Below are 13,117 nucleotides of genomic sequence, written 5' to 3' on the forward strand. Positions count from 1 at the left end.
ATGGTCTCTACTAAAAATGCAAAAATTAGCCGGGCGTGATGGCGCATGTCTGTAATCCCAGCTACTCGAGAGGCTGAGGCAGGGGAATCGCTTGAACCTGGGAGGCAGAGGTTGCAGTGAGCCCAGATCATGCCACTGCACTCCAGCCTGGGCGACACAGTGAGACTCCCATCTCAAAAAAAAAAAAAAAGAATTTTATCCAGACATACTGACTTTCAAATAAAAGGCTACAGATAAACTGCCATCAGCAAACAAAAATTCAGGACTATTATTCTCACAAGCCCTTTCTAAAGAATCTAACAACAAATGAGCAAGGCAATCAAAATGACTGGCCAGGCAGTGACACTGCGAATGGTGATGAGCACTAAATATGTATTTATCTGAAGAGCTGAGACTAAAGGAAGGGTTAAAAGGAAAAGATTAAAGTATATAATGACTACATGTTCTTAAAATGTAGATGCAGCCCAACTACAAAAAGGGTGGTGGCGGAGGCGAATGGAGCAAGCATATAAAAAAGTCTTATTAAAAACTCATTTTTAAGTAATCAAATTGCTGGTAAAATACTAATACTATTATTTTGAGAATGTCATATGTGGAAGCAAATGAATAACTGTGATATTTTATTGTCAGTAATTTCCATCATTCTTGATATGGAAAAGTAGAAGACAGGAAAACCCTATAAATTGTAAATTTGAATCTGAGGGTTGAGTGGGGTGGCTCACACCTAAAATCCCAGCACTTTGGGAAGCTAAGACAGGAGGATCACTTGAGGCCAGGAGTTCAAGACCAGCCTGGGCAATATAGTGAGACTCAATGTCTACAAAAAATTTAAAAATTAGCCAGGCATGGTATCACATGCTTGTAGTCCTAGCTACTTGGGAGGCTGAGGCAGGAGGATCACTTGAGCCCAGGAGTTTGAGGCTGCAATGAACCATGATCAGGCCACCGCACTCTAGCCTGGGCAACAGAGTGAGATCTTGTTCCCAAAAAAAAAAATAAATAAATTTCCATCTGAATCATCAATGTAAAATCATGAGGCACTTTATTTTTCATTTTTTTATTGTGGCAAAATATACATGAAGTTTACCATCTTAACTTTTTTTTTTTTTTTAAGACAGAGTCTCGCTCTGTCGCCCAGGCTGGAGTGCAGTGGCGCAATCTCGGCTCACTGCAACCTCTGCCTCCCAGGTTCAAGCAATTCTCTGCCTCAGCCTCCCGAGTAGCTGGGATTATAGGCACCCGCCACCATGCCCAGCTAATTTTTGTATTTTTAGTAGAGATGGGATTTCAACATCTTGGCCAGGCTGGTCTTGAACTGCTCACCTCGTGATCCACCCGCCTCGGCCTCTCAAAGTGCTGGGATTACAGGCGCGAGCCACTGAGCCCAGCCCATCTTAACCATTTTTTAAGTACACAGTTCAGTGACATTAAGTCTACTGACATTGTGTAATCACCACCATCCATCCCTGCAACTTTTTGTTTTTTGAGACGGAGTCTTGCCCTGTCACCCAGGCTAGAGTGCAATGGTGCAATGTCAGCTCACTGCAACCTCCACCTCCCGGGTTCTAGTGATTCTCCTGCCTCAGCCTCCCAAGTAGCTGGAATTACAGGCACCCACCACCACACCCGGCTAATTTTTGTATTTTCAGTAGAGATGGGGTTTCGAACTCCTGACCTGAGGTGATCCACTCACCTCGGCCTCCCAAAGTGCTGGGATTACAGGCGTAAGCCACCGCACCCAGCCCCATCCCTGCAACTTTATCTTCCTGCACTGAAACTCTGTGAGGTACTTTTTATAAACACATACATACATGACACAAACATACACACAATTTTCCCCCAGAAGCAATGACCGAGGCAGTAGTAACAAGTATTCTGAAAGCCCAAATTACGGTCTCGAAGTACCATTTCATGCTAAAAGAAACATGGCTTGTTGGAAAAATAGATGATTCCAGATACAGGGTAGGAAATATACAAAATGAACCTGAAACATCTTGCCATACCAGAAAGTTATCAAAGACTACTAAAACTATCAAAAGGACTCCAGATCTTTGAAGAGAGTTCCACTGGCCAAAGATAGGGCATTTTGAGCATTAATAGGGCTAATAACTGTAGATCAAAACACATAAAAGAATGATTATTCCATTACACTAAGTGAAATAAGGCACAAAAAAGACAAAAAAAAAAAAGATCTCGCTTTTATGTGTAATCTAAAAAAGCCAATCTCATAGAAAAAGAGTAGAAAAATGGTTACTGGAAACTGAGGGGAAGGGGAGAGATAAGGAAACAAACGTTGTTCAAAGGATACAAAGTCTCAGACTGGAGGAATCAAGTTTTAGTGATCTACTGCATTGCATGGTGATAACAGTTAATAATAATGTATTGTGCGTTTCAAAATTGCTAAAAAGGACTATTTTTAGTATTCTTACCACAAAAAAATTAGTTGTTAAGGTGATGGTTATTTTAATAAGCTTGATTGAATCTCCAATGTGTACAAAGACTAAAACATTACATTATACCCATAAATATACACAATTATTATTTGTCAATTTAAATAAAATGTGTTTCCATAAGTTCATAATACTTTAAAAATTAAAGTTATTTTTGGAGGATGCCATGGAACCAGCTGTATTTTGAAAACAGGTAAATAAACTGTAAGAATTATTCTACCTTCCCTCTATGAATTATAGTAGAACGTAATGTAGATAACATGTCTCTTTATAGAAATATTCTAGCTAATAAAATAATCAGGGCCAGGCACGGTGGCTCAAGCCTGTAATCCCAGCACTTTGGGAGGCCGAGGTGGGTGGATCACAAGGTCAGGAGTTTGAGACCAGCCTGGCCAATATGGTGAAACCCTGTCTCTACAAAAAAACACAAAAATAGAAAAATAACCGGGCATGGTGGTGGGCGCCTGTAATCCCAGCTACTTGGGACGCTGAGGCAGAATAATTGCTTGAACCCGGGAGGCAGAGGTTGTACTGAGCCAGAGATCGCGCCACTGCACTCCAACTTGGGCGACAGAGTGAGACTCCAACTCAAAAAAAAAAAAAAAAAAAAGAAATAATGGCCGGGTGCGGTGGCTCACGCCTGTAATCCCAGCACTTTGGGAGGCCGAGGCGGCAGGCAGATCACATGGTCAGGAGATCGAGACCATCCTGGCTAACACAGTGAAACCCCATCTCTACTAAAAATACCAAAAAATTAGCCGGGCATGGTGGCAGGCGCCCGTGTAGTCCCAGCTACTCGGGAGGCTGAGGCAGGAGAATGGCGTGAACCCGGGAGGAAGAGCTTGCAGTGAGCCGAGATTGCACCACAGCACTCCAGCCTAGGCAACAGAGTGAGACTCCATCTCAAAAAATAATAATAAGAAGAAGAAGAATAATTAAAATATCACATTGCAACCCCAATAAATAAGAATTGAACAGCAAGGCTGGTAACATCACAAAAGGAGAATATGAGACATTATGTGCCTCCTGGTGGAAGCATCCACTACCACCGATTAGTGTTGCCTACAGAAACAAACCTGAATCTAAGCCTCTAGAGCCAATTACCAATTCTTGGGAAATGCAGTGTAGAAGTCAAAGAAACACCTTAAATTACACCATGTGGAAACCATCAACAAAATCCAAACTTTGGAAAACTACAGGACAAATGATCCAATTTCATCAACAAATATTTTGCAAAGGAAAAACAAGAGAGAGATAGGGAGAAGAACCTACAGATTCAAAAAAAACTTAAAAGACATATCAAATGAAACAAAACAATACAATTAAAGATTCACACTGGGTCAGGACAGTACTTACTATTATGAAGACCGTAATTGGGAGAAAGACTTGAACAGCTTCAGGGTATAGCTGGCAAGGTTCTATCTCCTGACCTGGGTAATGGCTGTAAACATGTGTGCCTTAAATTAATTAATGTAAACATTTGTTTATGAGATTTTCCATTTATATTTTAATCATAAAAACTTTTAATGAAATGCTTATATACCTATTCTTAACCTACACATTCGACTTTTTCCATTTTTAAATTTGATCATACCCTCCCAAAGTTAATATGTATCAAATCTGACTACCAGACATCTCTTTAGAAAAAGGAGCTCTACAAATTGCACGCTCAAGCACTGCACCATACACTTTTCTGAATGTTAAAGAAAGCAAAAGCAAAACTTACCATCTGCCAGCTCCAAAGACTGGGAAAACCAACTGTATCATAGATACAGGCTTAAGTCCTCGTGAATCAATACATAAAAAGATCAATGCCCTTCAGAAAAATGAATAAAGAACACCAACAGGTAATTCACAGAAAAAATACAAATTACCAAAAGGCAGTAAATGATAACCCCTCAATAATTAACATAGACTAGGAGTGATGATATCCTCCCCAGAGGAGTCTCCAACCCCCAGGCCATGGACCAGTAACGGTGGTCTGTTAAGAACCAAGCCACACAGCAGCAGGTGGGCAGCAGGAAAACGAGCAATACCACCTGAGCTCCACCTCCTGTCAGATCAGCAGCCACATTAAATTCTCATAGGAACTCGAACCCTATTGTGCACCTAATCTAATTAATGCTTGATGATCTGAGGTGGAACAGTTTCATCCTGAAACCACCCCCTGACCCCTAGGTCCATGGAAAAACTGTCTGCCACAAAACTGGTCCCTGGTGCCAACAAGGTTGGCGACCACTGCTCTACAGTATTGGCTAGGGTATAGGAAAACCAGCATTCACCTTATTGTCGGGAGTGTAAGTTACCACAAAGCTTAGAAATCAATTTGGCTTTATCTTTTACATTTTCAAGGTATACTATTTGAGCAAATCCATTTCTATTAAATCCTTCTACAGAAATGAGAAATAAAGACATAAAAAGTATGGTACAATACTGTAATAATGTAAAATATGAGAATCATCTAAATGGCCATTAATGGGAGATTTAACTAAGCTATACAACAAAGCCATTCAAAAGAATGATGTGTACTTACCCTGAAATCTCTCCACAACTTCAGTGCAAAAAGTAAAATGCACATCAGTGTATAATGATACTAATGGGAGCCATACTACACGAACTGTTCTATCAGGAGTAAATATCTATGTAATTCTAACATTGGGCTAAGAAAGTATGACTACCGGTTTAACTAAACCATGTTACCATCCATACCCCTTTGAAGGATAGCCTGCAAAGTCATGAACATTAATACCACCACTTTACTGATGATGTTACAGAATATATGACATTTGTGCAGAATTTACAACAGTCAAGCATATCATCCTGGGACCCAATGGGCTGAGATGAATTGGAACTACTTCAGTTTGTCAGTCATCTTAATCTGGACAAAAGTGAAATGGAGCAGTATTATCTCACAATATATTTTAAGTCAATACAAGATAGAGAAGCCAGAGAGTTGGAAATTAAACTTCATAAATACCTCACATAAACTTTCAACTGCTGGGTGGGGGTAGCCATGCCTGGCAGCCATGGACCCTTGACAGTATCAGGCTAGGTGTCACTACTTACTGGTCCCACGTGTCACTGAACCAATCAGGCCCTAGCCCCTTTCTCTTTCGCTTGGCAGATGACCAAATTCAAGGGTTTACTACACTTAGAAAGAGTATTGTACCTATCTGTTCACAAACAGTAAGAACGGTTGAGTGGTGGAATGAGTCAGAGATCTTTGGTCAACCTTGCTTCAGGAGGCCAGGGACTTTCCTGGTCATTAGACAATTCTGCTTTGAGAACACACAGAATTGGTCAACTTTTTCATCCCCAAAAGATAATTTATGTAAGTTATACCAAGATATTAGAAGAGATGTTCTTTAATCTTTTTATTTTGCAACACCATGAGAGTATTTTGCATGCCTCTTCTGTCTCTGTCAGGGAAAGGAAGTGCCCAAATAAGAAAGGAACAATTGTAGCTGAATGCCATCACTGTTCCTCAATCGCCTTATGATTAAAAGCTCGAACAGTTAGTAGATAATGTGACACTGAGCAAATTCTCCTCTCTGAGCTTGTTCTTCACAAAGTCAAGATAGTAACTGGAATTTGGGGAGGTCAAAATGAGATATAAAATAGCATGTGCTTAGTAAGCTTCTGTTAGCACATTGTACCAATCAGGCTATTTTAAGGAACAATCAACCAATTACAAAACATATGAAGCCACCGAAAAAGAAACAGCAACTACTAATTCTCTGCACAATAGATATCTATGTAAAGGCTTTTAATCAAAGTCACATAAACCCGTGGAAGTACTGCTCTTAACACAGACAATACTTATTTCCATGGAGTCACATCATTCCTGCTTTCAAGAGTACTGAAAGCAACAATATTCCATAGGACAAAGAGTTCTTGATAACACCACTACAACCACCCCCAGATTTTGCTACACTTCTTCTCCTCTGGAAATAGAAACACACTGAAGTTGGGGCCGCACACAGGTAGAGCTAAGTGTGCACTCTGGTCTAGTGCAAACACTGACAGAAGTTCAGGTGAGGCCCTTTTCCCCCTTGCTTGGGAATACTGACGCTGCTGATGAAGTGAATACCTCAGAAATCTATTACCTCACCTCTAACATCTTCTCAAGTGAAAAACAGGAACTTGGGCCGGGCGCGGTGGCTCACACCTGTAATCCCAGCACTTTGGGAGGCCGAGGCGGGCGGATCACGAGGTCAGGAGATCGAGACCATCCTGGCTAACACGGTGAAACCCCGTCTCTACTAAATATACAAAAATTAGCCAGGCGTGGTGGTGGGCGCCTGTAGTCCCAACTACTCAGGAGGCTGAGGCTGGAGAATGGCATGAACCTGGGAGGCGGAGCTTGCAGTGAGCCGAGATCGTGCCACTGCACTCCAACCTGGGTGACAGCGAGACTCCATCTCAAAAAAAAAAAAAAGAAAAACAGGAACTTTTCACTTGATAAGAAATTCCAGTATACTGGTATCAGTTTCCCAATATCTACTTATCTACTTTATGGGAAGAAACTTTAATAGTTCCTACATGTAGTTACCACCAGCAGTGTCATTTTTGAAAGTAAAGAAGGTTATTTCAATGGATAGAAAAATCTGTCTTTTTTCCATGCATTAAAACTGAGGCCTTGACCAGCCCCGTTTTTGCAAATAAAGTTTTATTGGAACACAGTATAACCTATTTATTTGTATTATCTGTAACAGTTTTCATTCAGTAAAATTCAGTAGTTGCAACTAACACAGCTGGTGGCTCACAAAGCCTAAAATATCTACTATCTGGCCCTTTACAAAACCCAACCCCTGCATTAAAATACTACAGTGCTATAGTAAGTAACATTTCATTTGAAAGAAAACTAAATGAGAATACAAAAATACAAATGACATGCTTGCTCTGATTCAGGCACTTTCAAGATCATTGTTTATTTATTACTTCAGATAAAAAGATAGTATACATATTAGGGAATCCCTTAAAATTCAACTCTAGAGTTATACACCATCTAGTACTTTTGCAATGAATGTTAACAACAACAACAAAAATCTCTAAACACCTGAAAGCCCCACTATTAACATGGACTATGGTAATAAAAAATTTTGACATTTAATTTGTTCAATATATAGTATTTACATTATGAAACCAATGGTGATGATACAATAAAGTGATAAAGAAATAGTAAAAATAAACTTTAAAAAGCAAAGGTTTATAGTCTGATGATGCTAATTATCCTAATTGTATATAAAAAATTAAAACATAGCAGAGCTTTCTGTTACAAAATTCTTAATCCTCTGGGTTGTAATCATTACTTGCTACCAATTTACATGCAACATCTGCTAGGACTGACATTTGATTTTTTTCCCCAAGAATGTGTGAGTAGATAAATGACATTTCAGAGCAGACATTAATTTACTTGTGGACAGAAAAAGAAACTCAAGATTGGTACTGGTCACAAGCCTCTTCCCAATAGAAATTATAAAAACAGTAAGATAAAATTTTAAAAAAAATCTAAAAAGGGGATGCATAGGCAAAGAGTACCATAAATGGCACAGCTCAAAAAATCCCAGGACCAATCAGACACACATCTTTTCTCTCTCCTTCAGTGATGAGAGGTCGATTTTGCCATCAAATAACCATGACTGAAGCAAGTGAGGGGCACCAGGTGTACAATCGATTAAATCTTGCAAAATACTAAGATGGGAGCAGGGGTGGCCAGAAGAAGGGGTAATTTATATATAATTCAAACTATATACAGCATAAATGGAATGCAGCCCATCCCAAACCGGCTCTGTGAAACAACTGGACCTTTATAGTTAAAATTATAACAAGTGTAATAATACAATAGATTCACATGGGAAGCAAAATCCAAGGGGCATTTTATATTAAGTATTTACTGTGCTGTTTCAATTTAAAAATAATTTTGCTAAGTATACATCTCAACTGAAGTCTATGTATAAAATGTCCTAATAGATACAGATATTTACCTTTGGTGAGTTGAAGGCCTTTTTGTGACTTCTGTCTGAACTGTAGGCAGAATGCCAGATGTACATGCACATATGGAGAAACTCAAGCTGAAGTCATCCAAAAGCTGTGCGTATGAGGAGGCTGGAGGTACTTTGAAAGTCAAAGTAGACCAGAAACCCAAAACAGGTAACATTGAGGATGGCAACAGGGAATGGAATGCCAATATGGCAGTAAAACTTTTTTTAAAAACAGAAAGAGGAAGGCCTCTCGTACCAGCAGAATCCTGTATACATACAAAAAAGAAAAAGCCACCCACCATTTTGTAAAACAGAAGCCAATTACAGTGTGGGAAAGTACAAATTACAGAAAACCAGAAGTCAGCAGAAGAAAAACTACTGGTTTACATGAGAGAAAGGAGAATGGTTCACCCCGAGCAGAGTTACTTGGTGAACGCCGCCACCACCGCCCACAGAACCTCATTGGTGTTGGCCTTCAGACATTCCACTTCAGGGTCTAAGTCGAGAAGCTGCCGCACTCTCTTGGTAGCCAAATCATACTGCTCGTCCAGAAGAGGAGCAAAAGCATTCTCCAGGACGTCCGAGGCATGAGCCAGGTAAATGAGGGCCAGCAAGCGCCTGTCCATGCGGTGAGGGTCATTCACCCATTTGTCAAGAACGGCTTCCTGTACTTTCTTGATGAGGCGCTGCTTAATGTTGTTGTTGGTGAGGGGATGTGTTGTCATGTCAAAAAGTAGGAAGTTCTGTTTCTCTGTTGTCAATACACCCTTTTCCACCAGGTTTTTAGCTAATCGTTCCCGTACATTTCTTAATTGATAATGCAATTTTAATGGATTCCATGTCTCACCTAAACAAAAGATTTCAGAAGTTAGAAATGATGAGTATTATCTGCTAATTTTGCAAAAATTTTGTACTATTAAACAGTAAAATCTGATTTTGCCCCAAGAAAAACATAAGAAAATCTGCCATGTTTTTCTCCCTAACTAGACCATGAACCCCTTAAGCCCAGCCAGACCTTTGGATTCTAAGCACCCGGCACATCCTCAGCCACAGGAGTCACTCAGACGACTGAACTGCAAGCAGTCTTCACACCAGAGTCAGTAACCCTTAGTCTTATGTGGAAATGAGCCAAATATTATGTTTGAGCTTCCTTCCAGCTGCTGTCAAAAAGCAACCAATAGCCAAATAGGAAGTTTTCTATTAAACACCAGTCTGCAACTAATAGACCAAAAAAAAGCTTCCTGATTAATATGTTATTCCTGAAACTGCTAAACATATACAGCCTATAGAGGTAGGAAAGCCTGTTTAGGCCATGCGATTATTTGATGACAATATAAAGCTAATTCTGGAAGGATACAAATTTTCACAGTTTTAATCTTGCCATCTATATATATTTCCTTTTGAGAGAGAAATATTTAAAATAAAACCAAACAATTTTTCACTAAAGTGGGTTCTTCTTTATAGAAAACTGGAAAGAAATACACCAAAATATTAATCTTACTTATCTTTGGGATTAAGTGTGCTAAACTTTTTTTGTGCTTTCTGCATTTTCCAAATGATCTCCAATGAACATGCAATTATTTTTATACTTAAAAAAACTATATTTTTCTAAATAAGAATATGTTAAAGATCAACCACAGGCATCTTTTTTAAATGCAAACGTTGTAAGGTCGAGATGTTTTAATACTGAGAGAAAACCTTCAGCCACACTGTCCATTACAGGAGCCATTACCCACATAGAGCTATTTAAATTAATTTAAAAATTCAGCTCTTCAGTGGCACTAGCTACATTTCACGTATACAATAGTGACACATAGCCAGTGGCTAGACCCCACAGTAATAGAACATTTTCATCATCAAAGAAAGTTCTGGCGGACTATCTTAAAATTTTAAGTTGCTGTCTTAAAATATATTCCCATTCAAATGGACTGAGACACAATTATTTTCCTATACTTAATACTAAAGAACACAGGCCTATGATGAAGTAATCATTCCTAAAGCTGCCCTCTCATTGTAATTAGAAATCTCTGTAAAATATACGAAAAAACTGTTTTCAGACACTAGTCAAAAGCAGCCCAGAACTGTGACACATGAGTGCAGCCTATGTGAGCCCGACAGCTGCCTAAGCTTACCACCTAGAGGCACGTCCCAGGCAGCAGAGCAGGCAGGAAGACCCCAAGGAGAGCACAGCAGCCACATCACGTTAAGGCGGCAGAGATCAGCGTTCAGGGTAGCTAAGGCAGCTGCAATGTGCAAAGCAGACTACTGGAGAAGGGGGACCTACGCAGATAAAGAGGTCTAGAAATCTGCAAGGTGTTCCTTGAGTCTTGGGCTGAAAGCTAAGCTACATGTGTTAGAGTGAGAAATTCCACAAAGCTAGGCAAAAAACAACTACCAGAAAGTGAATGATTCCAAGAGTTCAGTAGAGCTGGGAAAAATGTGATTGCCAACTAGCCAGAGGGCAAAAGCCTCACTAAAAACCAAGGACATTCAGAAGGAATACTAGAAAATTCACACCTTAGTAGTAGGGCTAAACCAATCCTAGAGTATAGACCACCCTAGACCTGCCCTAATAAAGATTAAAAGCGGCCAGGTGCGGTGGCTCAAACCTGTAATCCCAGCACTGTGGGTGGCCCAGACAGGTGGATCACCTGAGGTCAGGAGTTCAAGACTAGCCTGGCCAACATAGTGAAACCCCATCTCCTCTACAACTGCAAAAAAATTAGCCGGGCATCGTGGCAGGTGCCTGTAATCTCAGCTACTCGGTCAGCTGAGGCAGGAGAATCACTTAAACCCAAGAGGCAGAGGTTGCAGTGAGCCGAGATCGTGCCGTTGCACTCCAGCCTAGGCACACAAGAGTGAAACTCCATCTCAAAATTTAAAAACGAAAACAAAATTAAAAGCAAGTTGATCCACAAGTAACTTAGCTGCCTACCAAGACAAAATTCAACACTCTTTAAAGAAAGACCATAAAATTCATCACTTAACATTCACACTGTCTATCATCCAAGTTAAAAAAAAAAAAAAAAATCACTAAACTTGCAAAGCAGCAAAAAAGTGACCTAAAACTAGGGGTAAGGGGGAAGTCAACAGAAACAGTCCCAGCCTGGGCAACATGGTGAAATCCCGTCTCTACAAAAAATACAAGTTAGCTGGGGCCAGGCATGGGAGGTACGCTTGTAATCCCAGCACTTTGGGAGGCCAAGGTGAGCAGATCACTTGAGGTTGGGAGTTCAAGATCAGCCTGGCCAACATGGTGAAACCCCATCTCTACTAAAAATACAAAAATTAGCCGGGTATGGCAGCAGATGCCTGTAATCCCAGCTACTCGGGAGGCTGAGGCAGGAGAATCACTTGAACCCGGGAGGCGGAGGTTGTAGTGAGCCAAGATTGTGCCACTGCACTCTAGCCTGGGCGACAAGAACAAGACTCTGTCTCAAAAACAAAAACCCTCAAAAAACAAAAGAAAAAAAACCCTAGTGTCCTAGTGCAAGTCATCTTAATCTATTTCTCCATTTACTCATCTATAAAGTGAAAGTAACAAATTTATCAAGCTCACAGGGCTATTACAAGGATTAAATATCAAGTTCTTAGAACAAAGCCTAACACATTAAGCTCTCAGTAAATGTTAGCTATTATTTGCCCATGTGCAGAATAAACATTCTGGCAGAATTTATAGTACTTATAATGTTCAAAGAATCCTGTTAGGTACTGAGAATACAAACATTAGGATATATTTCTAACCTTGTAGGAATTTAAAATCAAGTGAAAATAACATTCATAATATATTACATATTAGAACTAACTATACTGGCCAGAAGAAAATGGGAATAGGGCCATAAGAACAAAATGAACAAAGTGCCTAGAGGAGTAAGAAATGACTCTGGTTTAATGTTATGGGGTATTTCATAGGAAAGTTATAGAAAAAAAGAATCTTCAAGCTAAATCTCGAAATCCAGCAGGATTCACCACATCCTACGAAAGGAAGAGAAGCCTGAATTCCAGGCAAAAGAAACAACAAAGTACATAGGCAGCAGAACAGAATAAGCCGTGGAGTAGAGGCACACATCTTTCAAAAGTGTGTAACTTGACCTTTTTTTTTTGAGATGGAGTCTCACTCTGTCGCCCAGGCTGGAGTGCAGTGGTGTGATCTCGGCTCACTGCAAGCACCGTCTCCCGGGTTCACGTCATTCTCCTGCCTCAGCCTACCAAGTAGCTGGGACTACAGACGCCTGCCACCACACCCAGCTAATTTTTTGTATTTTTAGTAGAGATGGGGTTTCACCGTGTTAGACAGGATGGTCTCGATCTCCTGACATCGTGATCCACCCACCTGGGCCTCCCAAAGTGCTGGGATTACAGGCATGAGCCACCGCGCCCAGCCACTTCCATCTTTTTGTAATTGTGTAAACCCAATGTCCCACCAATAAATAACTGCTGCATCTTTCACTACTATGAGTTTTGCTTTTAGTTTTCTAATGTCAATGGCAGGTGTTAGGCAGCCTAAGACACTAGACTGCAATTGGGTACCTATTGTGTTAAATGACTTAGGGAAATTTAAACTAATGCAACATAAAATAATAAACAGCCAAACTTACATAAAAGCCTATTAAAAAAACTACAGTTCAATCCTAAGACGAATTAACTATGTAAAGAATAATTTGTTATCAAAGAAGTATTATC

General features: G+C 40.0%; 1 protein-coding gene across 1 annotated transcript in view; it reads right to left on the reverse strand.

Annotated features, from left to right (window-relative positions):
- Positions 1–7,351: 7,351 nt before the first annotated feature.
- The window catches only part of GOLPH3 (golgi phosphoprotein 3), a 60,225-nt gene continuing 54,459 nt past the window's right edge, over positions 7,352–13,117 (reverse strand). The window contains exon 4 of the mRNA XM_003274909.4: positions 7,352–9,281. Coding sequence (XP_003274957.1) covers positions 8,857–9,281 — 425 coding nt within the window. The 3' untranslated portion in view covers positions 7,352–8,856. The remainder of the gene's footprint in view (positions 9,282–13,117) is intronic.

The sequence above is a fragment of the Nomascus leucogenys genome, chromosome 6 (genome assembly GCF_006542625.1).
Source record: "Nomascus leucogenys isolate Asia chromosome 6, Asia_NLE_v1, whole genome shotgun sequence".
Taxonomy (NCBI): Eukaryota; Metazoa; Chordata; class Mammalia; order Primates; family Hylobatidae; genus Nomascus; species Nomascus leucogenys.